This window comes from Venturia canescens, chromosome 11 (assembly GCF_019457755.1).
Source record: "Venturia canescens isolate UGA chromosome 11, ASM1945775v1, whole genome shotgun sequence".
NCBI lineage: Eukaryota > Metazoa > Arthropoda > Insecta > Hymenoptera > Ichneumonidae > Venturia > Venturia canescens.
Genome location: NC_057431.1, coordinates 7,799,459 through 7,824,775, shown reverse-complemented (window position 1 = coordinate 7,824,775; position 25,317 = coordinate 7,799,459). Strand labels below are relative to the sequence as shown.

The following is a 25,317-nucleotide window of genomic DNA, read 5'->3' as shown; positions in this document are numbered from 1 at the left end:
AACAAAAGCATGTGACGAGTCATACGAAATTACACAAAATCATGGAAATCGCACGATCATTAAAGTCCACGCAAAATCATACAAGCTCTTAGCCAACTATCGAAATAAAAAATAGGAGAAACAATTAAAGATACCAAGAATAATAAAAAATTCTACACAATACGAAAGATGGTATCACAAGAATCACAATGAAGTGATGAAATAAGTCATTAAATTTCTACAATAAATTCGACAAAATTTTTACAATAAATAAAGAAGAAGTTCAACGTACGATGGACTCCATCCATTTAGTATGAACAAACGCATGGACGAGGAGGGAAAGAAGCAACAAGAGATAAGAAAAAATAGTAGTAAAAGCGAGAAAGAAACGACCAAGAGAATTGTTAAGCTCGTGAGAATGATGCTCCAGAAATACAGAGTAATTCTCAGTCTCTGTACGTGAATTTACGATTTTCACAAATAATGTACGTGAATATAAAATTCGTACGTGATGTTAAATTAAACAATGATCCAGATACTCACATGAAACAGATACTCACTTGACTTGAAAAAACGAAAAAATCGCGTCTCCGTATATTTTAAATCCTGGCAATTTGGAGTCTTCGAAAAAGGTATAAGACTGCTTGCATGAGATGAAAAAACATTTCGAAGCCGAAGAAAACGAGGAAGTTTGGATGAGACGAAAATCGAAAAAACGAAGTTTCATCAAGATTTTCAAAGTTCTGCAAATTACGATATTTCTTAAGGTACCCCGTTTTAAGCCGGTCTCCCCTGTACCCATATTTATCCATGTTTTTCAACGTCTGAGTGTGCACGTTTACGCATATACATGGTGGTTTTGTGGTGGTAGCGAGGATCGATATCCCTGTCATAAGCTGGCACGAGAGAAGCCTTGGCGGTACCGCACGTGTCAGTCTCTTTTTGTCTCTCTCTTCCTCGCCCTCTCACTCTCCTTCCATCTCGCTTCTTCTCCTCCCTTTTCACTGACGATTTTCTGGCAAAAGCTTCCCCCGGTCATAACCGCGAACAAACCTACGTTACAGATCCACCAAGTAAGTAATTAAGCTTCCAATATACCTGCTCCGTGTTGCTCGATGGTTTCGCCGGCCTCTTGGTCGTTTTTCATTCGCGGAAAGCCGAAAATGGACGACAGCGCTTTTGACGGGTTCCCTATTTTTCTCGGTTTTCCGTCTTTCCCCGAATTTCAATCTTTACTAATATCGTTCCCGCGGCGCAGATTTCTGCACTTCCCGAATGCTCATTGGACCACGAATCCCTGGATTGTTCGTGGCGCCCTTGAATCCGGGCTTTTAAGGTACTTCCCAGCCCCGAAGTACTCGCTGTAAACGACATTTTGATAAATATCTCAAAAAGCGATATTTCCGAATATGAAAATGATGACAAAACGATCAATATTTGAGATCGAAAGATTTGAGTGTGAAGAAAAAAATGGGGAATTTTTCGCGGAAATTCACGAGTCCGGGGCCGTCCGAACGGAATGAATTCCGCGCGAGTCGATCGCCCCTTCATCGACGAAGCTCTTCGGAAGCTTTCGCCGGATATTTCGAGCCGTAAACTCCGCTGCGTTTCGATTCGGAATCTCACGCACGTTCGGTCACGCACGCGCACACATTTCTCTACTGATTCGAAATTTTGTTGCAAACTCAATTCTCCGGCAGTGTTTTACGCTACGGGGAGGAGAATTTATCTTTCTCGGGTACACACCAGCAAAATGCATTCCCAGTTTGTAGAGCGAGTAATTATGAATGCTGCTGGAGAAATTGCGGGATTGGAGGATTTTCTCCCCTCCACCCCCGCCATAAATTAATCCTTCCTGCTTGATTCGCGTCTCGCCCGGGCCATCCGAAAAGGACACCCTCGCAGGAAAAGCTCCGGAGTTTGTTCGCTCCGCAACCCACCGGACGACGGATTAATGGCGTTTGGCCGCTCGTCAGACCAACCACGAAACTCGTCTACCGTCCTTTTCGGCTCAAATCTCACGGGCTTTCGCGACAGCTCGAAATCGCAGGTTTTCTAGGACGAGCAACTTTCCGCGTACGGCGAAAAATTGCCGCGATTTTTCCGACAGTTTTTCCCTCGGGGGGCTTCAATTTTTTCACTGTTTTGTCAAACAGAATTTTCCGGGCTTTTTTTGCCTTGTCGGAGGCGATTTTTCATTGTTCTTCGTTCATTTAAAAGGCTGCGCGACACAATTATCACGGAAAATGTTTAAATTCATTCTTTTCATTTCATTCAAATGCATTTTTTATGGCGTTTTATTTATTTTTTTCGAATTTATCCGCGCACATAAATTCGAGTCAATATCATTAAGGCTCATTTTGAGTTTTCGTGAAAATACTATGGAATTTTAAGGCAACAGATTTCATGCGCATTTATCGTTCAGTTCATTTTGTATGAATTTGAATAAACGTTAATTAGAATTCATTGAAAATGGAATTGGAATGAATGTATCGTTTGAAAATCTAATCCATTGAAATAAATATGAATTTTAATTGAAAATAAAATCAATTTACAATCCATTAATGAAACTCACAAATTCGTTTGCAAATATTTCGAAAATTTATCCAAAAGCAAATCATCGAATAACGAAGGAAAAAGAAATGAAAAAAAAAAGAAAAAAAAACAATATATTTCAACGTAGCTCCGACGAGAATCAACAGTCCTGAATGATTTCGACTCGTTTCAATGCTCGTTCGAACTTCCCCCATAGCAGCATGCTCGATTATTATTGTTTACAAATAAAATATAATGGAAATGAGGGCGCAAGAGTGAGTCGACGCTCGGGAATTTGAGAGTGAAAAGCCCATGGATCGGCGGGAGCGTAAAGCGTGTTCGACTGTTGGTTCCTGCTCGCGAGGTATCCGCCGCACATTAAGCACAACAGAGAGAATCCTATCCGCAGCGTCGTAGCGTCGCGGATGCAATTTAATCTCTCGACAAATGACCAGCAGCAGGATCCACGGAGGAGCGAGAATCGAGGGAGAATCACGGTGCGTGTAATAAATTGTGTGTGCTCGAGCGTCGAAATGTCGAGAGAGAAAAAAGGGGGAAGCCCCAAGGACCGGGGAACGAAATATTTTGCAGGCGTGTGTGCCAGTGACAGCTTCATTTGGGGAGCTCTTTCGGGAGAGGAAAAGAGACCTTGTTTTCATGGGGGCCGTGAATAAACTTGAGGAATGTAGAAAAAAATGGTAGCTTCTGATTCTCTTACGACGCGCACCAGACACGATATCGCGAGAGGAAAAAGATTTTTTGACGAAATCCAATATAAATTCGCTCACGAAATCAGTTTGTCAGGTACAAAATTCCTGAGAAACTGCAGCATCGAAGCCGCCGAAATTCACGAGCGCGCGGGCTCTCCAAAATCGGAAGCACGAAGAAGTGTCGTGTAACGTAGAAAAAAAGCCTGCTCAAGCTTCCGGAGTAAAGAGACGGCTTCTCAAGGACGCCTCATCGATCGACAGGGATTTCGATTTTTATCATCCTCCGGTTAGAGGCAACGATGGAAGGAGAAATTGTATCGACTAAGCATTAAAGACCGACCGAGACTCAAAGCGAGGAGACGGACCGGGAGAAACAGCGAGGGGTGAGCTGAGACTGTTGTTCGAGGGATATCGTGTTACGGATTCAGAGAGCAGGGAAGCAGCTATTAAGGGTCGGACGATCAAGAGGGATGATACGAAGAATTGAGGGAACGCGAGTCAGGGCTATTAGAGATGCACGCCTCGTGGAAGGTGAAGAAAATAAGGGGGAAATTCCGAGCCAAAGAAAAGAGAAATTAAAGGGGGAGAGAGGGCCTGAAAAACATCAAAAGCTGAGAAATCCACTCTGGGCGAGTTACCTTAAAAGGAGAAGAGAGTTGAGGGGGACGGTTTTATTTTTAAAGAGACGAAGACCCCAGAGAAATCGAGAAGAAGCATGGAAAGGAGCCAGGAAACGGAAGAAAACGCAAACGCGAAATTGTTGTTTTATTAAGGATGGAAGAATAAAGAAACTAATTAAATGGATAAGCGACAGAAATAATGAGAGGACGAAACGTCAGAAGGAGAAAGAATGACGAAAAAAATCTATCGCCGAGAGCTGAAAGAGCTGAGAGAGAAAAACGAAAATGCCTGAGGGTCAGTATTATTATATTGAGCCTCAATTGGCCGGATGTATCTTATATCGAAACTCCGGGAAGAGCATTTCCTCCTTTGGCTCGAACCCTCAGCCCCAGCTCTCAGGATTACGAGCCACTAGGGGGTGAAAATTCACGAGATACACGAGTCTCTTGATCTGTGAGCGTTCATCATTTCCCTCAAACCCTTTCAGCTCTTATTTTTTCATCAAATTTTCAAAGTTTCAAAATTCAGCAACATTTTTTAAATAGAACGAAAAATTTATGAAAATTTAAATATTCACAGGAATTAGGTGATTTAAAAAGAAGCGTTTCGAACGACTGAAAGTATTGTTTGTCATACGAAAAGGTGAAATTGTAAGATCTCATGTTTTCATGGAATTTTCCTTTCCATCATTTTCTTTCGTGGACTTTCATTTTCTCATTTTTTATCATTTCATAAAATTTCGCGAAACGAAAAAATTGAAAAAATTCATGAAACATTACGAAGAAAAACGTCGGAGTAAAATCATCATCGTTTCGTTTGACCGACCTTGAAAATTTGAATTCATCGCCGATGAGGATCACGGAAAAACCCGAAAGTTATGATGAAGAAAGGAAAGAGTCACGAAAGAAGAGACAACGCGAGGGCTCGATTGAGGAAAGTAGAAACTGAAAGAGCGCGCGGCTGAAAAAAAGTGGGGAAAGGGCTCGCCCTTTAATGAGGCAAAAAGTCCTCAGCCGAGGGCGAGAGGGAAGGGCAGAGGGAAACGAGAAGAAAAAAGTGAGGAAGGCAACGTATCTAAGAGGTAAAACTCGAGGCAGCAGCTTTCCAGGGAGAAATAGAAAAGACAAAAAGAGCCTCGATGTTCGAAAAAAGGAGGCAGCTAAGTTGGATACTTGGTGGAAAAAATAGGCGAGAAAAAGTGCTTTATCCGGGATCAGAAGAGACTTTGACTCTTTTTTTTCTCAGGACATCTCTCGTTAGGGTTTTTCTGCTTTTTCACTCACCCTCCCTCATCGAAAGAAGCTTTTCACAAAACTCCCAGCGAAGGGACTGAACGGGGCTAACGTCAGTGAAAATAACTGTTTCTACATTTTACTTTGATTTTTTGTTTTCTACTCAAGATTACATCAAACTCACGTCAAAATAAAAGAAAAAATGAAATTTTATTCAAATTTCGAGGTTTGGAATTGCAGGGGGAAGAAATTTTACAAATTTTCGAGCCCCTCATCGATTTTCGAAGACGGTTCTTAATAATAATGGGCTCAAAAGATGACTTTGAAGTTTCCTTACCAGTGTGAGGAATGTGACGACACACCAAAAACACTCGCGGGCTTCGACATCGCGATGCCTGTGAAAAAAATTGCGTCAGGACTTTCATGCTGGTTCGTTTGGAAACGATAGAAATCAATTTTTCATCGTCTGCGAGGAAAACACAAGAAAGAAGTATTGAAAAATGTTGAGGCAAGTGACGGTTTTATAGGCTCATTTCGTCGACTCGTTTTTTTTCGGGAGCGTGGGAAATATTTGTCTTTTCATACCCCGTAAATGATCTTCTTGACACACAATAACAGCAGCTTTTGTACCGACTCGAATTTCGACTCTAACGGACCAAGAGAACATTCGGATAAGCTTTTATTTCCATTTTACAAATTTGTCATAGAGCCGACGTGTACGTGCCCGAAATTAATTGTTTGAAACCCCCAAGATCGCGTTATCGTTGTTAAACGTGCGCTGGCATTGACGTCAGCAACAAATCAATCATTAATCTATGTGATTTGTGTGAATAAACTAAAAATAAGTGGAGAAGTGAAAAAAAATACAGTTTTGAAGAAATAAAAAAATATTTTTTAATTAAATATTAAAATTAGGTAGAATATTGGAAAAAAATATTGATCAAATGAAATTGGATGTTCGAAGAACAAAATCAAAATTTGATAGATAAAAATGTTTAACTTTGAAAATTAATTCAAACTTATAATTAAAAATTGATCTCCGAAATTTGAAAATCAATCAATGTTCGGAATAAAAGTATTTCCACTTATCCATCTACGTGATTGAATTATAACTAAATGTAATTGGAAGTTTTATATTTTTTTTTCAATTTTGGAAAAATCAATATTCATTTTAAAATAAGAATTTTAAAATGAAGTTGAATTGATAAAAAATTACATTAATATGAAAAATTATAAAAAATCCATGTCAATTGAATAAAAGTTTGGAGAAAAATTAATATTGAATGGAAAAAAATTTCCATTTTGAGGACTGGAAAAAAAAAAACGTATAAAAAAATTGAATTAAAACATGGATCTGAACTTTTTTCTATTTTCATTCGTCAAAAGAAAAATAATTTTTTTCATATTTTTTCATCATATTCACCTCGCAATTATATATTTTCGGAGACGATCTGATTTTGGGAAAAGAAGCACGCACGATCGAACGTAACTAAGTGAGGATTATTCAAGTGGCTCTTACAACGATGCTCCCATACATAAAAATGCACGTGCCGTTCTACAGAGTGAGATCAAGTTTTGAGAGTCAAGTTTTTTTTTAAAAAAGGCCGAAGTGGCAAACAGGGCTTTGCATAACATCATGATGTTTTATCATGGTGAATGTTGAACACAATTGATAATTTTCATCAATATAACGATCACACTATCGCAAACATAGCACTTGTGAAAACAATGGAAACAAAGCAATTTGATTTGTTTTTGTTGATTGAGTTTTTCTGGTATTTTTAAGCAACTGTGTTCGAATGAACATTTTTGGAGTTTCGAGTTTTTATATTTTTGAGATTTTTTGGTATGAAAAAAACGAGTTACTCCGCAGTCGAGGACTCGAGATAAAAAATTGGATGACGAAACTTTTGGACAGTTTAGTATTTTAGAAATGTTCACGAAACCTGATTTTTGATTATACTGAATTTTTTATTTTAAACTTGAAGCTCCAGGAAGGCTCCAAGCTTTTCCATTTTAGTTTGAAGATTTTCTTTTGAAATTCAGCCTGCTCTCTAAAATCACTGGAAATATTAAAAAAAACTCATTCGTTCCTCTCGTTTCAGTTTCATACTTTTCGATTTTTTTTTCAGTTCCGTCATTTTCTATTTCGAACGATTATGCTTATTCTTTGGAGAATTCAATTTTTTTTCTTCGTTGATCTTGATAATTTTAGAGTTTGTGGTGAAAAAATTTAACTTTCGGAATCGCAGTTGGTAGAATACATAAAATTACAACGATTTCTTTCTCGGTCGAATGTGCTCGCATTACCTGTCGAGAGGAACGAATAATCGAAGCGTCGAATATTTTTCGTCTGATATGAGAAACTGGTGGCTCGTTCGCACACTAATTTTTGGTCTTTTCGAAAACTAAGAAACAGGAAAATAAACGATTCAGTCGACTTTGCTCGAACTTTTATAGAGAGTCCGGTGCGTCGCAAAAAAACTTTTATCTTGCAGACACGTGCAGGTATTTCCTCGAAAGAATCTATGGACGTGCCATCTGTGTTGAGCGTGTGGTAGAATCAATGTCAAAAGCGAATGCCTCATTATTTCATTCGACTGAATGAAGAATTTTTCAATCAGGGATTTCTTATTTTTTCCACAAATTCCTTTGATAAAAATTTATCTCGTTCTCTCGTCATCGACTGAAGTTTTTCTACACCATGCAATCGAGATTTTGGAGCTTTTTAAACGATTTTCTTTATTAAGAAGTTGGGAGATTTTTTTCAATCGAGAATTTCTATTCTTGGTCACGGATTCGCTTGCCCCTTCGTAGAAATCAAAGGAATCTATGAAAACTGGAAGGCACCGAAATTGTATCGATTTTTGTATGAAAATTGTCGTGGTTTTTTATTGTTAAGAGACCGTGGGATCAATTTTTGGCAGGGCAACGTCAAGGTCACCACAGTTTTGTTGGAGTTTTGCCCTGTATAACGCCTTAATGCCATTTTCATTTGGCAACAAATCGTTAAGGAGAAAAAAAAAAATTTTTCATTATATGAAATAAAATAGGAAATTTGAGTGACGTCACACGAGGGTACAAACGTCCACCGGACTCTCAGTAGGGACGAAGGAAATAAAAAATCTCGAAAGAGCAAATGTCGAGATCGAGCTGAGAGGCGTTTATAAAATATTGCCGATAATGTAGGAATCGCTGTAATCGATCGACAACGTCAGAGGCGCCACCGGAGTCCTCACAGCAAGCGGAGCGGGTTTGAACTATTTGCGAAAATCCTTCGGCTAATATTCAACGAATTGGAACGTTTTGGACGATATTTTGCAATCGCGTGTATTTCGTTCATTTATTTTTAGTTTGGTCGTCCCAGTTCAGACCTTCGTTACTCGACGAATAGCGAAAATATTCGGGTTTTGTTTTTCGACCTTTGGGAATGTGGGAATATTTGAAAAGTAAAATTTTTCGTTGACGCAACAAAATTTTCCATTTTTTCACCAAAGTTTCGTTCCACTGTGAAAATACTTTGCATCGGTATTCGAAATGTGGTTCACTGAACGTAAAATTTTCCTTCATAACTCCCAACAGATAAAAATATTTAACCGAAATATCGTTTTCGTTTTTGCTTTGAGACAAATTTCTGAATGACTTTAAGTAGCTGCCGTCTCGGTGGTCTCGGGTAACGGCTTAATGAAGTCACAAAAAATAGAATCGACCAAATCCGACTCCGGGAGGAGGAGTTCAGCGTAATAAATAGAACCATTATGCAGGCAAGTTCGGATGTCAGAGTCGGCATTCCTTATCCTGTTCTTGAAATAAGCGTATTCTTCATCCAGAAGTAATTTCACTTCGCTGGACAGATCTTCGCCGGTGAGGGGCCTGGTCAGTCTGTCGAGATTGGACCAGACGTCATCTGCAGATTTTATGATCTGAAAAAACATGAAAATATGACGTTGTGAGTGAGAATTTTTGAAAAACATTTCGACAGGATCAGCCTTTCGGCATTTTTGTTGAGAATCGAAAACGAAAATTATAAAACGAGGCCAGCTCCTGTCCGAAGAGCTCGGCGCACACCGTATTTTTAATCACTTTGAGGTCGACGAAGAATTTTTCAGTTCTTCCCCTCGCTCCTGAGCCCTCGGAAAGTCGTTTCGGTGAGTGCTCGATCCCCAACACACCTGTGGGGTCTACGATTTTTAATCGAAGCTAAGGGTAACCCGAATTGTAAAATCGAGTCACATCGTAAAATAACTAATGAGATCATGGCCACTATTTAAAAATCTGCAGAAAAATCTGATTTTTTTACACAGCATAGAAAAATGTTCGAAAATTACGGTAAAAAGAAATTGAGGGGAGGTTACCGAACATTTAAGCAAGACAATAAGTATTAAAAATTGGACATCGTAGTGGCAGCAAATGGATCGTGATTTTTCAATCAAATTTAAGGGACCGTAAATGCTGGAAAAAAAAAAAATTAAATCATATACGTATTCGTTGAACATTTATCTTGTTAATGGCGTTATAAAAATATCAGGTCACCGAAACTTTAAGAATGAAATCATAAATTAACTACGATTATCGCTCACGATGAATCGTTGAATACTAGGTTCGGTACGACATCGGCAACACCGCTCTATCAGCTGTTTATATATATGTATATCGACGTATATCGTGTTTAGTTGTGACGTGCTTACATTAGTGTATCGGTACTGTACAGGCGTGTATACTTTCTCGGTATAATTAATAGAAAAATGTTTTTTGTTCATATTTATACAAATATTGTGATAACAAAAATATTTGTAATCACAAATAATGACGTAACCTCAAATTCAAATAAATTGTTGGTTATGTGTATCAAGTCATATGTGAGTGACGAGCTATCACTTTACCGTTGGCAAGGTAGATATGTTTCTCCACCAACAACAAAGTTGCCAAATCAAAAAGTTAACTAGTCAAATTTTTACTAATAATGATATTTTTTTAACCCTACACCTCATGTGCCTTTTTTCATACCCTCAACCTCATGACCGGGGTTTGAACGCACCCCACTCTTTTTCTGCTTATAAATCCGGTCCTACGATGCTAAACTGACTTTATCCTACACCATTTTCTTCGTTTTTTTATAACGAAAAGAATGATGTACGATAAAACTAATTTCAATTGAATTTATATATAAAAAAATCCGTCGATAATCAGTCGATAATGTCGCTTGTTAGGACGGGAGCGTAGTTTGAAGTTCGCGTGGGGTGTGCTCACACCCCAGTCATGCGTTCTAGGGTTAATATGATTGATAATTATAACGGACTAATTGATTAGTTATGTTAATTTTTAAATCTATAAATTTTGAGAGAATATCCCTTATAATGACAAAAAATTCAGTTGTTCAACGCTCGTGTGGTGGGCATGATCTCATTAAGATAAATCGCAATCATGGAGACTCGCAAAATCGAAAATAATGAAAAGACGTTCGACGTGCTGCCTCTTTTGTGGAAAATTGCGTGAGCGCTTCCTTTGAAGCAGTCAGAAGCTAATTTTTTTGTGATCGATATTGACTGGGGAGAAGAAAAAACTCAAAAATTTGTGATTTATCTGCCCCAATTGAGTGAGATTCATTACTTACGCCGGAGCAGTTTTCTTCACACTCATGTGCCTGAATTTCCAGATTTTCAATGTTTGATAATGCTTCATCGGCAGATTCCTTCATTTCTTCGTACGAGTCAGTCACCGTCATCAGCTCTTCCTCGATTTCGTATGGCAAATTGTCAAGTTTTTTATTTTCGTTCTTTATAAAAAGATCCATATACGTTCTGCACTGGTTTGCGTTGCTCGTGGAATTCTCTCTGGTGACGATAGCGTCGACGCGGCTGTCGAACTTCGCAAAAAAATTAGAAAAACATGCAATTAAAGGGACGATCAAGAGACAAAGTTGAAATCAGTATTCGCAGTTGGCAGCCCCGAATTTCCCGGTCTTTGCTTCATTTTTACCGAGTTTAATTCTTCCACCATTCTTCGGCTGCAATTTTCAACGAGATTAGAATTTTCATCGTCTTCCAATACTGTTTCTGCTTGTGACATTAATGCTCGAAGGGTATTCGCTCGGTTGATAATGTTCGTTTTTACACCGTCGACATGGTCTTCGGCCGACGTTCTATTCGCCGAACATTCAGCAATCATCTGTAAGATTCGGCGGAAACATTAAAAAAACGAATGAAAAAACAAACTCGATGATGGAAAGTCATTTCGTCCCGAGAAATCAACGATCCGAGCATTTTGCGTTCTCTGCAAGATATGAAACTTCTTTTCACATCGCTTGCGAGGATGACCACGAAATTTTCTTATGAAGATAACCGGAAATAGCGTCGGCGAGAGTCTTAGAAAGGTTTTCAAAGAATAAAATTCCAGCCTGCGCGAATCCAAGTTCAATAATGAGGAGCCAAACAAAAGAGCGACGTGTTTGAGATATTGAACATTTTTTAATTATCATCGATTCGAAGAATCTCCCTATTTAAACTTTTTTTTCAAGTCGGTGAAAAAAGAAAGATTAAAAAGAAAATTTTAATAAAAGAAAAATGGAAATAAAAAATATGAAAATTACCATAGCGAGACAAATTGTAGCACAAATAACATTTGGGAAGTTCGACATTCTGTCGTTGCACCGTCCTCCGTTGAGAGAGTAATTCGACTGTCGATGATTCAAGCGACTCTTATAACGATGCTCCAATACGTAAAAATGCACGTTCTGAAGAGTTATGTAAAATTTTGAGAGTCAAGTTTTTTTTTTCTCATGACATTTGATCATGTAAAGTGTACACGATCTGGCATTTTTGGTATTTTCTGGAATTTTTGAGTCGCTGTGTTTCAGCAAAAAATGGTCGTATCGCGGTAAAAAAAGAACTTCTTTGGAGTTTTTTTTACTCGAATAGAGAGGAATCGAGAGAAATTATTTGATGAAGTAACTTTTTGAAATCTTAATTTTTTCAAATTGTCAACGAAATTTATTTGTCTGAATTTCTGATTTTAAACTCGAAGCTCCAAGAAAGCTTCAAACTTTTGATAGGAATTTTTTTTTTTTAAATCAACCTCTCAAAAATCACTAAAAATATTCAAACAACTCGTTCGTTCCTCTCGTTTTAATTTCATACTTTTCGATTTTTTTTCCAGCCTCGTAATTTTCTGTTTCAAACGATTATGCTCATTCTTTCGACAATTCAATTATTTTTTTCGATGATTTTGATAATTTTAGAATTTGCTGTGGGAAAATTGTTTTTAAGTGAACAACACGCTCGAATAACTTGAAGCACGACCTTCTGGTGCAGTGCCATCTTTCGCTTTAACTTTCGGAATCGTAGTTGATATAATACATAAAATTATAACGTTTTCTTTATTCTTGCTGGCCACGGGAACAACTCACCTTCGGTACTGTGGGCTCGGTAGAATGTGCTCGCTTTACCTGTCGCGAGGCACGAATAATCGAAGCGTCGAATATTCTTCGTCTGATATGAAAAACTGGTGGCTCGTTCGCACACTAATTTTTGGTCTTTTCGAAAACTAAGAAACAGGAAAATAAACGATTCAGTCGACTTTGCTCGAACTTTTATAGAGAGTCCGGTACGTCGCAAAAAAACTTTTATCTTGCAGACACGTGCAGGTATTTCCTCGAGAGAATCTATGGACGTGCGATCCGTGCTGAGCGTGTGGTGGAATTAATACCAAAAACAAATTCCTCGTTATCTCATGAGGCTGAATGGAGTATTATTCAATCAGAGATTTCTTATTTTTCTGCAAATTCCTTTGATAAAAATTTATCTCGTTTTCTCGTAATCGACTGAAGTTTTTCTACATCATGCAATCGAGATTTTGGAGCTTTTCAAACGATTTTTTTCCCAAGAAACTTCTTAAGAGATTTTTCTGAAGCGAGAATTTCTATTCTTGGTCGCGGATTAGCTTGTCCCTTAAAGGGATGAGCGCCGTCCATGAAAACTTCCATGAATCAACTGCTTGGGCAAGAAAATTGATGGGGAAAGAAATTACGACTTAGAGACACAGTGACGATTAAGGGGGTCACCCCGTGTGGCAGCCGGATTTTTTGGGGTTTTTTCACGATTTTTTTTCCTCGCGGGGAATAAAAATTGCGAAAAAGCCCAAAAATCAGGATACCACGCGGGGAGACCCCCTTAATTTTAATCAAGTTCCCTTCCATTTTTACTTGTACTGTTTCTTTTTTCATTTGCTCCATGAAATCATTGATACGAGTGTCGTTGGCCTTCTGATCTACGTATACTGAAGCTCAGTAGTCAGTTCGAGTATGCTCTGCACTCGCTCGCGGACGCGATCTCAGTCGAGCTGGACTTTGAGCAGAGTCCGACTATCCAAACTCACCGAAAGGACCACCGTGACCTGCCAATTATTGAATAATGTAATTTTCGTCTAATCCCTTGGGAAAAAGCCCCCAAAGCTTCGAAGGAAGTAGCCTGAGCTTTTGAGTCATTAAGGAGTTTCGGTACAAAAGTCTAAATATTAAAAAATTGATCAAACTTGGTGATAATGTTGTTCAACATCAAGTGCAAAAACACAATTTTTTTCAAAATTTTCTTCTACTTAGTTATCGAGTAATTACGCATTAAAGCAGATTTCTTATGCCCGGAATGTATACCTATATATATGAAAACGCTATGCTTATACACGTGAACTTTAGTGATCAATTACTCGATAACTGTGTAGAAGAAAAATCTTAAAAAATTTGTATTGCCAAATTTGGCACTAAAGAATATGTTCACCAAATTTTATAAAATTCTAAACTTTTTGAAATTTTTTATGTTTTTAGCATGGTTTAGCATGGCAACATTGTATTGCCTGTACCGAAACTCCTTAAATAACAATCGAATTGGAAGTTTCAAGGGGAGGTTGGCTGAGTGGTTGACACTTTTGAGAATGAAACTAGTGAAAAATTGTTACATACTAACCATTTATTGGACGCAATAGAAAAGAAAGAAAGTGGAAAAAAATAATAATATTCTTTTTACGTAGTACCCCCACCAAAAGCACATTCGGGAAGTTGATAAAGAAATAATTTTGTCCCCTTCATATGTGTCAACAGTATCTGGGAAATGAAGTTCAAACAAAGCGACAGATTAAGAAAAAAGAGAGGTTTTGATAAATATAAAACTTTCGGTCAGAAGGGAAGCGGCACGTGCACTAATATATGTAGTACCGTGATGCTGTAAGCCGCGAGGCCCTATCACAGGAAAGAAAGAAAAAAATTTTTTTACATCCCGCGACGCAATACCAAATACCAGTAGTAACAACGGTATTCTCGTACTTCGTTGCCATGCGCACTGAAAATATTTTTTTTAACGAAAAAGAATAAGTCAGGAAGTAGCCAGTAGCCAGGAAACCACTAAATGGGGGCAAGGGTTATTCAAACCAGGTCAAACGACGTCCAAGCGCTTATTTTTTCCAAGTCTTTTCGAACTCGTTACTACGTTCAATTATTTCGCGAATTTTCGTCCCAATTAAGACTTATAAAAATTCTCACTAGAGTCTGCAAGTTATCTGAAACTCAATCACCCACTCCACGAGTCAACTTATACTAGAGTTAACATTTTGTAAAAGTTTATAATTAATTAATAATAATAAGTTCATTCGTCAACAAGTTGTAACTTGTAACCCCTACGACGACGTTTTGTACCGGCCCACTGTAAACCAGGAAATCAGGAGAAATCCGACCAAATAAAATATCCATCAGCTTGGAACGTAACAAAATCTGGTCATCAGCAGTCGCTGATTCACGGGCTACTTACCAAGCCAAGTGTCTTTTATTACGCAGCAGCGCAATAAAAGACACTTTCGAATTTGGACATTTTGAGAACGCTTTTTCTTCTCACTCGAGTCAAAATCAATTCGATGGTAAATGGGCCCACGAGCCAACGAATTTTTCACTCGAGTGTTGACAAACTTTTCCAGAAAGAGGAAAAAGACGATGGCAGAGCGTGGAGAAGAAATGATCCTGCTTCGATTAGAAAAAGTGGAGCAGCGGTAGCCTCCTTAAACAAAAAGGAAAACCGAATCGAACTACTCGGTTCAACTAACTTAAGTGAAGCTTCTGCATACGGACAGGGGCCTTGCGAACCGAAAGAATTTTCTTCTGACAACAGCCTCGGCATATCTTGAGAAATAGTTGTCACGACTGTTGTTCGACGCTCGTGCAATTCTTCGTGCGATTCGATCAAGCCAGTGGACCTGCCGGATAGCAATTGGCCGAAGGATTGAAGTTGGGATTATTTCGATCGGCGCGACTGCACGCTTCCGAAGTTGAACGAGGCGGTAGGAAAAATTTCAAAAAAATCGAAATTTCAAAATCACGTGCTGGAAATGATTGTGAACATTTCAGGATTCTCATCGGTCAATTTTTTCCATCCTCTATCACGAAATCGCTATTAATGTAGAAAATTCATTTTTTTTAAAGAAATTAAGGGTGGCCCTGCTTTAAAAAGTCAAAAGTCAAAGTCAATTCTATATTTTTAGCGAGTTTGAAAAAAAAAATCACTTCTAAAAAAGAAGAAAATCACTTGAACGTGCTGCAAATGTGGAATTACGAAATTTTTTCGGATTTTTATAGGTTCACATGGAAAAACATATGGAAAAATTGAGAAATAAGTATTTCTCACGCATTAAAAAATGTTTTTATGCTCTCGAAAAATCCTTGAAACAATATCGAAAAGTTCGCTGCAGTGAGTTATTTCCATCTATCCAAAAACATTCCCGAAAAAAATTGCTTTTTTGACTTTCTCAAGCAGGAGCCCCCCTTAAAGTGACATAATGTAATAATCGACTAAATTCGTCCTCCGATAGTTTTATGTTTTCTAATGACGCTCAAAGTCTTTTTGTTCCACGAAAGCTCTCTAGTTGACCTCATTAAATGATGATCCGTGTCCAGGTGAAAGTATCTCGTTGAAAGGATGGCAGTCTGGCTCGATTGCCAATTGGAAAGCTGGCCGACTAGGCTGCGAGCCACGACAAAAACTTTTTTTCGACACTTCCCCCCCATTTTCTCTTGCCCACGATTTCAATTTTCTTCTTCTTCGTGTCTCCCGGGGTCTTCCCCTTTATTCTCCCTCCGTCCCTCTTCCTATACTTTTTCTCTAATTATCCATTCGCTCACTTCGATCCCTACGAGGCTCAATGAGAAATGGATTATCGAAACGGTTCCCCAAGGCTCTCCTTCCTTTTCTCGCCTTTCTTACGATCTTCCCGGGGATAAATGAAGCGGCTTAAAACTATTCAAATGGCCTCGTAACTCGTTGCGAAGAATCGAGATAAGAAGGGAAGAAAATTAAGGAGTTTGTAACCTTCGGAATCTCGGTATTATGTCCGCGGAGCAAGAATTTTATCGGTTTTTTATCGCTCGAATAGAAGACGCTCATTTGCACCAATCGATGAATTCGTTGAGCAAATCAATTCCCATTGATACACGATCCGCAATGTTTTCATTTAATTTCCACTTCTTCAATCATTCAAAGTTTTTTTTATTCACTTTACTCACTGGACGTTCATTTTTCTCTTTTAAATCCAGTTTTTTTTTCAACTCCATTCCATTGCTTTGTTGTTCTTTCGACATTTTTTTTCTCAAATTTGTTTTTGTGTAAAAAATCAAAAAAGTCGAGCCACCCTCGGTAAGATTCTGCTTCACTTTTTTTCATAAATTTTCGAGAGAAAGGATTTTCTGCATCGCCACGAAATTGGGGCGTGAAGAGGTGAAGCCACTGTCAGTGGGAATGTTAATCCATTTCGCAGAGAGAGAGAGAGAGAGAGAGAGAGAGAGAGTTGAACTCATTAAACGAGAGCTCAAATCGATTTTACGTTTCTCATATTAGTGCAATCGCCGGAGGTGGCAAAACTTGTTAATTACACACACGTTTGCACATTCTATGTGTGCGCACGGTTTTTGTCGCGGGACCTTAATAAATAGATGGATCGATTGAAGAGCATCGCAGATTGGGAAATCGTCGAGAGAGATCATTTCCTCTCTTGAATTTGGAACCGCACTATGAACTTCATGAGAATGTAAATCGTGAGCGTGTAGTTTTGAATAATGTATGCCAATCTCTGGCCAAAGTTCATTGACCTTTGACCTGAAGCGTTGAAAAATTGGGCGAAAGTTTTTTTTCGTTAGAATCCAGTGCTTGCAACAGGTCGTTGAATGGCTGAACAAAATTTGCATCGAATTTCCACTGTGTTTTGAGAAATAATGAATTTTTCCTATAAAGTCGAACGATTGCAATCGTTCGATAAAAGTTTTCAAGTTATTTTAACTGATTCGAAGCTCGATCAAAAAATTATTTTGTTCTCTCCGTCGTGCGTAATAGCAAGAATAATTGTATGCGAATTTTGACCTTAATTTTGACCTGCCATTGGTTTTTAGTAGAAAAAAATATTCGAATCCATCGTACGATGCCAAATAGTTGAAGGTAGTTTTAAACGAAATACAAAAATACTTGCTGAAAGCAACTTTGTTCCGAAAAATAGTGCTTTCAACGATATTTTAAAAATAGAAAATTATTTATTTTATTCAACAAAATAAATAGTGGAACTCGCTACATTTCGTGCAATTTTAAGGGCTTTGTTTGGTGAATAATTTTTTTTTTTTTTCCAGAAGCCATTTCCATTTTCAAACGTTTTGCACTTTAGTTTTTATTTTATTTTCTCTCTAAGGGTCAAGATAAAAATATTTGGATTTTCACGAGGTAATTTTTTCGTAGATATCGATCTGAAAAACTCGGGTTAGTGTCACACTATAAGTGGTTTAACGAAGGCTATGGCACGGTCGTTAATGGATGCACACGAAGAGAACGGGAAACGCTTGGGACGAGTCCTCTGGGACTTCCTCTTCTCCTCATTCACCTCCCCTCGTATTTTCGAGCTTAATTGGTATTTGTACTCCGTCATCGTGCTCGGGGCCATTGCGAAACGAGATAACAGACACGTACAAGGAAATAGATCGAGATATGGAGCCTATCAGAGGGGCTTCTCAGCCAAAGTCCTTGCTCGTAACAAAAAACAATATCGAGTTTGGCCAAAAAGCCAAAATTGTTGAGAATTCAATTTTATTTTCGACGATTTTTACTCAAAGAAAATAAAAGTTTTTTTTTCTTGAAACGTCATTCGCAGTAATAAATTGTATTTTCAAAATCTTCCAGAGGAGAACAAAAGCATTTTCTTTATAGTAAAACAAAATGGGAAAATACAAATAAATATTTTGACAAAGTTTTAAAAGCTTTTAGCTTAAATCTTGGAATAAAAATATTCAATAATGCTGATTCGGTAAATAAATTAATCGAACGAATAAAAGATTGAAAAAAAGAGGTTCGAAATGTCTTCGAAGACGAAGGAAGAAGTTTTGAAATAAACAAAATCGCAATGGCGCCGTTAGGTATGAAAAAAAGAGAATCGTGAAGAATTCCCTGTGAAGAATTCGCGAGGGGGGGGGGGGGGGGGGGGAGAGTACATGGGTGGTTATGAACTTTTTCCTCTCCCCAAAGTCCCATTTCACTCTTCACCTTAAAAGTCCTGCGTACAAGAGAGTGAGCTACAGATATAAAAAGCTGTGGAAAAAATCTTCCCCTTTTTCTCCTTTCTTTCCATCTCTTTTTGAAATCCTGGGTAAACTCGACCTCGAGACATTGAAAGCCCTGAAGGATCGGACAGGGACCAGCAGACCACCTTTCGTATACATATACATGGATGAGAATTTCCCGGTGTCGATGCCTTGGTAAAACTAATTTGTTTAATCAGTTCACTCGTCCCTCCACTCTTGGCCACTTGAGTGGCTTTTGAATAATTCGTGTTGGTCTCAGACCCGACCGAACCCCCTTAAATGAAAGTTTTCTCGTGTAAAGGCTTCGGTATTCCTTCCCCAGCGGTTCTTTCTCTCCGAATATTTCGATTAAGATTCCCGTGAAATCTGGCTTCGGTTAGAATTGCTGATGGTTTTGAAGCCGCTCTGGACACCAAGTGCATGATGATTTCATCGATTTTTTCACCTTTTAAAAATCCCCATTTATCGAGTGCCTCACACGGGCAGCGTCCGGAAAATAGTTTCGGAAATTAACAGGCTCACAGATCTTGCAATTCTGAAGAGAAAAGTCTTCAGCCATTTTTCTCTCCGACGCACCGTCCGTGAGATATTCATTCATAAGTCACCACCAATCTGCGGTGCTGCGAAGAGCGCCCGGAGTGGGGGAAGTCTGCCGCGTCTCCCCGGCGGCAGCGCATTGGCCCGAGCGTTATCGCGGCACTGGACACGCCCACTCCTTATCGCCGCACCGGATTCGCCGGTTTCGATAATCTTCAATATTTCGGAAACGGTGGATCGCAGCACAAAACGAAAAAGAACTTTTTCCCGTAGAATTTTGTCGTCTATCGTTTGGCAACAAATTCGCCACGGATTTTTGAACGAAGTGTAAAAACTCGAGTTCGTTAAGGTCTCGTGCTCGTATACTCATATATATTTGTCGGATTGAACGTTCAGAGAGAAATCGTGGCAATAGGTCGCGATTGGCTTTAGAGAACACGTTAAAACTTCACGTTGATGGAGTCCAGATATCAGTGTTTGGGTTTGTACGTGGAATTACCCGGCAGATAGTAATGGTAGTACGTAGATACAGTAAATGGAGAGAACGCCACGGATAGAGTGAGAAACACTTTTCTCGAGAGCTTCAAATTAATTTATCTCTCCAGTTCGAGTTCTACAGCTCTGTTAATCTCATCGTACAGAGAGTTCCACATGAAATTAAGGACGTTTCGACCCTCGCCTATTTTTTCTATGGATTCTAGCCTCGCTAGGAGGAATTCTAATCTGCCATGAAACCCTGAATTTTGCTTCGTCAAGTTATCATAATTTCTAGTTATTTTACAGCTTCGAAACGAATCGTAATCTTTTTATTAAGTACAATAAAAAATGATGGGAATGAAAGATGAGAATTTCACGATAAAAATAAAATTGAAATACCGATTCGATGATTACACCATATTCGTTCCCCTCTCTTTTTCGTACGTTTTTTATCTTCTCATTGAATTCCAACAAGACGAGGAATTTAGATTTCGCGAGACAGTGTCATCGACACATTTCCATGGGCGTGAAATTTTCCTTCTTATTTTGCAAGCTCCAGTAATGAGGGGCCGAGGGCTCTTGGCTGTGCAAATGTCTCACCAGGACGAAAAAAAGAAAAAAACAGTGGAGAATATTTCCGTAGTTTTTGTTTCCAGAAAAAAGGTGGCGAAAAAATCGTTCGACTAGAACGGAGTGCGATAGTGAAGGCGAAGGCATAGAAGTTTTTGGCGAGCTGGCGTTGTATGCGGTGAAACGAGAATAGAGCCAAAAAGAAGGGCATTGATGGGGTCAAAAAAATGAAAAAAAAAAAAAAAAAAAGAAATGAGAAAAAAACACGAAGAGCTCGGAATTTATCTGGAGATATCGGTTTCGCGCCCAAGCCAAGCTGGTGGAAAGGGGATGAAAAAAATCTCGCGTGTTTCCGGCCGTTTACCCTCGACCTGCCCCGGGGAGATTCTTTTTTTTCTCCACAACCGAACATGAGGGAGATAAGGCACGAAGTCGTTAATTTATCCGGAACGAATACCCGCCGGGGGTTGAGAACATGACGGTCATCGACCCTATAAAACTGTCATCCTTTCTTCGCCAACTCGCACGCCAATTTTTTCCCCGTTTTTCCTTTCACGTGCTCCATCCCCCTCGCAGCCCCTTTCCATTTTTAAATGCTTTCTCCATTCGTCTTTTCCGCATTTTCGAAGAGGATGCAAAATTTATCGGCTTCCGGAGGTGAATTTCTGGACACTTGCCGGTTCAGAATTTCCCCAGACGGCTTCGGCAACAAGTTGAACTCCTCGGCTCTCGATTGACTTGAATTTTTTTACCTTCGGATAACCCCTTATTTTTGGAGAAAAAATCCTCGCATCCGAACACAGTGTCGTCCAATTTCTTGCAGTTGAGTGCGACTGGAGCGAGTCAAAATTTATCGAAAATTTTTTGATTCGCGTCACTGAACTATTTAAAAAACTGCAGAAATAGTTGTTTCCGAAATTTTTGCCGGATACTTTTTCTCTCTGGGTCAAGAATCGATGAAAACGTGACGTCGATCGGCTGGAGAAGAGTTTTCCGTGAATTATCCAACTCTAGAGATACGAATCTCCCTTTTTTTAAATAAACGTTTAGTTCGCAAAAAAAAGATTTGAATTTGCACCCCTCGGCGTCTCGTCATTAAGCAACTCTGGTTCTTTAATTTCCTCTGTTTAGTCAAAAACATGATTTACAAGCATGATAAGAGCGTTGTAACGACTTGATGTTGCGTGGCTGAATCGTTATCACTGCGGATATGTGATGGTATCCGCAACTGTGGAAACACGCAACGGAGAACGGAATCGAGCTTTTGCGAAAGGAAACGGATGGAATTTGGGAAATGTACGAGCGTGGGCTTACTTTCGTTGAATTTGCAGACGGAAATATATTCTTTACCGCGAGGACGAAATTCTTACGTTTAATCCTTTTTCTGATAAATCTGTATGAATAAATATGGAGATGAGAAACCCAGAACTTCTCCAATTTTCCTGGTGGCCCAAAGAAAACTGGGAGAGTGAGAAGAAAAGTGAAGGGGTGGGGGGGGGGGGGGGGGGGGGAGAGGAAAATCAGAGAAAAGGGAGGCAATTTTAAGGGTTGAATGTTTCTCACAGGTATGACAACGCCACTCTAATCCACGCGAAGGCCTTTTCCAGAAAATTAAACCCTCCAACGGAGCTTTCAAGCTCTGGATTCATTATCTATTTACATACAGATTGTCTCAAGTTGTCAGGTTAAGTAGACCGTGAAATTCTGAAAAGAAAAGTTCTCAGCCACTTTTATCTCCGATGCAGCGTTCTCGAGTTATCAACTATTTAGGGAACAGCCAATCTGCGGAAGGGTGAGAGAGCGAGGGCGGAGTGGGGGCAGCGCTCCGGATAGGCTGACTCGCATCGCGCTACTCAAGCCACGCCGAAGCATCATCGATGCTTGGTTGGAATTGGCTATCAACGATTAGCAAATATTTCTGAAACGGTGCATCTTAGAAAAAAGTTTATGAGGACTTTTCTTCTCAGAATTTGAACATCTGTCGACTTTCGGAAAGTAGAATGTCCCGAGGGCAGTCCCAGTTCCGGGCCCAGTTTTCCAGTCCCAATTTTCTGGCCACCTTTTGGAGTTTGACTTTTCGAGTCCCTATTTTCCCGGATGGAGTTCCAGTCCCCATTTTCTTGGTCCCTTTTTTCAGTTTCACTTTTCTAGTCCCAGTTTTAGGTCCCAATTTTTCAATCCCAGTACTCCAGTCTCATTTTTCTACTTCTGTTTTTCTTAGTTCCAGATTTTAAGTCCCAGTACTCCAGTACTATTTTTCCAGTCCCACTTTCCTCGGTCCCTTTTTCCAGTCCCATTTTTCTAGTCCCAATCTCACTTTGAAAGTGTAAGAGTCCCAGTTTAAACCACCACGAAAATGAAATAAGCTCAACGCTTTTTGCTACAATATTTACGAATAGTGATCTCCGAAAAGAAATAATTGAAAGGATTCTCGAATTAGTTTGGACAGCGAACGAGGTATCCAAGATGATAATTTCACGAAAAAAGGTACTGAAATCAAAGAAAGAGGGCTGTCTTTGAATAGGAACGTCGTAAAAATATCTTCAACTCAATTAATAAAAATCGATATGACGTTCGGTACGTCACTACGCCGGAGTCATTCTGCCTCCTATTATTTCAATTTTCGTCGATATTAATCCCCTGGTCTCTTCATTATTCCATTGCGATTGCTCGCGATGGGGGATGACAAGGAGGATTATGATGGTCGGAGAGAAGCTTAGCGGTGGCTTTCGATAGTCTCGTTTTTCATTTTAGTGTACACACCTCTCGTTTTTCGCCCGGAGTCCATATCGACATTGGATTCGTTCGTTTCACCAGAGTTTCTTTCTCTCAGGCTTTTCCACTCGCCCCCAACATTTATTCATTTCTATTTCCATCTGAATTTCCAGAAATAACTAGCGTGGCGAGTACTGGATTGTTTCTATCCGGAGTGCGAAGTTGGCTGTTGATCGGCTCGTCAAAAAACCGCCCTCGAAAAGGATTTCCCTTTGCTCCCATTCGATTCATCCATTCCTCGTCCAAATGGAAATCAATGACGTCATAAAAATCGAGAATTTAGTAAAACTCGAATTAACCAGGCCCAATCTCAGCCCCAACTCTCGTCCCTCGAAGAGTTATGCCACCGATAAGCTTTACACATCGTTCGAGGCTAAGGAAAGTGCTCACCTAGAAATATTCTTCGCTCCCACCCCTGCTCGGGAAAACGCTCGCCCCAATCCTTCGGTACATCGCTCGGGCTGTATGGTAATGCAGAAATGTTGCCACAGTGCAACGACGTCGTGTCCCATGGCAGCCACTTTGGCTTAAGGCGATATGCGTACGGGAAAAGGGTACTCGATTCACCGCGCAAGTAGTTACACTCGTAAATAGTCAGACGTGTTTCCTTCCAGACGACACGGAAACCTCCTCGGGTCCCTGCTCCGAAGAGAGGCTCTGGGAATCCTTTTCGAACACGACACAATCGTAAATTCCCACTGCAACGCAATCTTTTTTCGAATATAATCCAATAAATGATGGTCTCCAGTCTCGATAAAATTTTTTCCACTACGGAGTGGAAATCAGGAGGATTTGAGTTTTTCCTGCCAACGATCGAACTGGAAGGTTCGAAAGCGTTTCGGGCAAACGTTCCGAAAAGACTTGCGCAGTAACGTTTGCTCGGCGAAAAATTTGACGAACGTTTGAAGAAAAACAATTCGATGTGAACGGGGACTGCGGCTATCGGAAAGCGTTTTTGGTCCGAGTGAATCGACAAGTTTTTTTGTTTCGTCGACGCTGAAAACGAGAGGACAATTAATTGCTGTCGATATTTTCTCGCCGAAATAACTGATGTATTTTTAGTTTTTTCCCAACGATTTTGCATCGACAATTTCTCGCATCAAATAACCATTCGATGGAGCGCGCATGAAATCAGGGTTGCATTTTGCTCCCTCGCTCGTCGTTTGATCGACGCCCCCCACATTCGTACACGCTTCTATTCGCTTATTCATATTCACTGTCGAGTGCGTGTTCACTCGTTTTTATCTCGTAACAGCTGCCCCGAAATTAGCCTTTTCTCTTTCCCTCCTCATTCTTCCCTCGTTTCGTCTCGTTGCACGTACCCTCGGCGCTCACTCGAGAGCCAAAACATCGACCCCCCTCGAGCCACCGATGGCAATAATACTGTAAAACATCCGCTGGGAAAGCCCCACACAAAAGTATGAGCGCGTCCAACGAATCCGAATGAAAATAGAATAAATTCAGCACCTGATGCAGTCACTGGACTCGCACAGCCGACTGTGACAACACGAGGACTTGTTACACTCGTGTTGTACATCTGCGCCCATCATTCCCTTTCCCTTATTCCATTATTCATTGTTTATATATCGAGCTACGGCCGATTTCACACTCATTTTTTACCCTATTTTGCTTCCGATACTTTTCATTAAAATTCATATTTTATCTGGTCTTTGGCAACCCAGGTTATCGATCAGGCCAATTTCAAAACAATTTGAGCCTCAATTTTTCTGTCCTTTCAAAAATTTTCATCGTCCTCAAAACACGATTAAAATCTTTTTTCAATCCATTTTTATAAATAAATGAATGTAAAATAAATGTAAAATAAATGAATGAATGTTTTGCCTCTTTCGATAAATCGTACCGTTGAGAATTCTGAATTTGTGATTGCAATGAAATTCAAACGAATATTTCGCAATTGTTTTTTCATCATTCAAATCACTAAAATGTTTTGTTCCCCATCGTCGTTCGGCACGGAACGCCCCAGACTATTTTGACGCTTCTGCTGCCCTCGGATAACCGCCAGCCACAGTGGAGTACAAAAAAACGAAAATTATAATAAATAACCAATTTAAAAACGTGTCATAATCGTCGACACATCAATTTGCTCGTCTGATCGATCTTCTGTACGGAAGATTTAAATTAAAGTTGTTTATTTTAACACATGTCCAACGTGACAACGTGGAAAATAAAGAGCCTTAATAACGGGTAAATATGTATCTGTATAAAACTGCTGAATATTCAGGCTCCAGGAAAGGTGTTGTCGCTTCGTAACTGATATTAAAAGAATTGGCGA

The 25,317-nt window shown here is 39.5% G+C and overlaps 2 protein-coding genes across 3 annotated transcripts in view; one reads left to right on the top strand and one right to left on the bottom strand.

The window, feature by feature from the left end:
- Positions 1 to 25,317, top strand: part of LOC122417955 (inactive dipeptidyl peptidase 10) — a 98,900-nt gene that overhangs the window by 7,790 nt on the left and 65,793 nt on the right. The gene's annotated exons all lie outside the window — the stretch shown is intronic.
- LOC122417956 (uncharacterized) lies at positions 8,378 to 12,652 on the bottom strand. The gene is made up of 5 exons (XM_043431906.1): positions 12,483 to 12,652; positions 11,667 to 11,810; positions 11,057 to 11,245; positions 10,692 to 10,943; positions 8,378 to 9,000 (listed from the first exon to the last, which is right to left on the bottom strand). The coding sequence occupies exons 2-5, from the start codon at positions 11,712 to 11,714 to the stop codon at positions 8,722 to 8,724; spliced, it is 768 nt and encodes a 255-aa protein (XP_043287841.1). The 5' UTR covers positions 11,715 to 11,810; positions 12,483 to 12,652; the 3' UTR covers positions 8,378 to 8,721.

Coding starts and splice junctions, on each gene's coding strand:
- LOC122417956 (XM_043431906.1), bottom strand. CDS start 11,714: ATGTCGAACTTCCCAAATGTTATTTGTGCTACAATTTGTCTCGCTATG. Junction 10,944..11,056: donor TGGTGGAAGAATTAAACTCG/GTAAAAATGAAG, acceptor TTTTTTGCGAAG/TTCGACAGCCGCGTCGACGC. Junction 9,001..10,691: donor GTGAAGAAAACTGCTCCGGC/GTAAGTAATGAA, acceptor ATGTTTTTTCAG/ATCATAAAATCTGCAGATGA.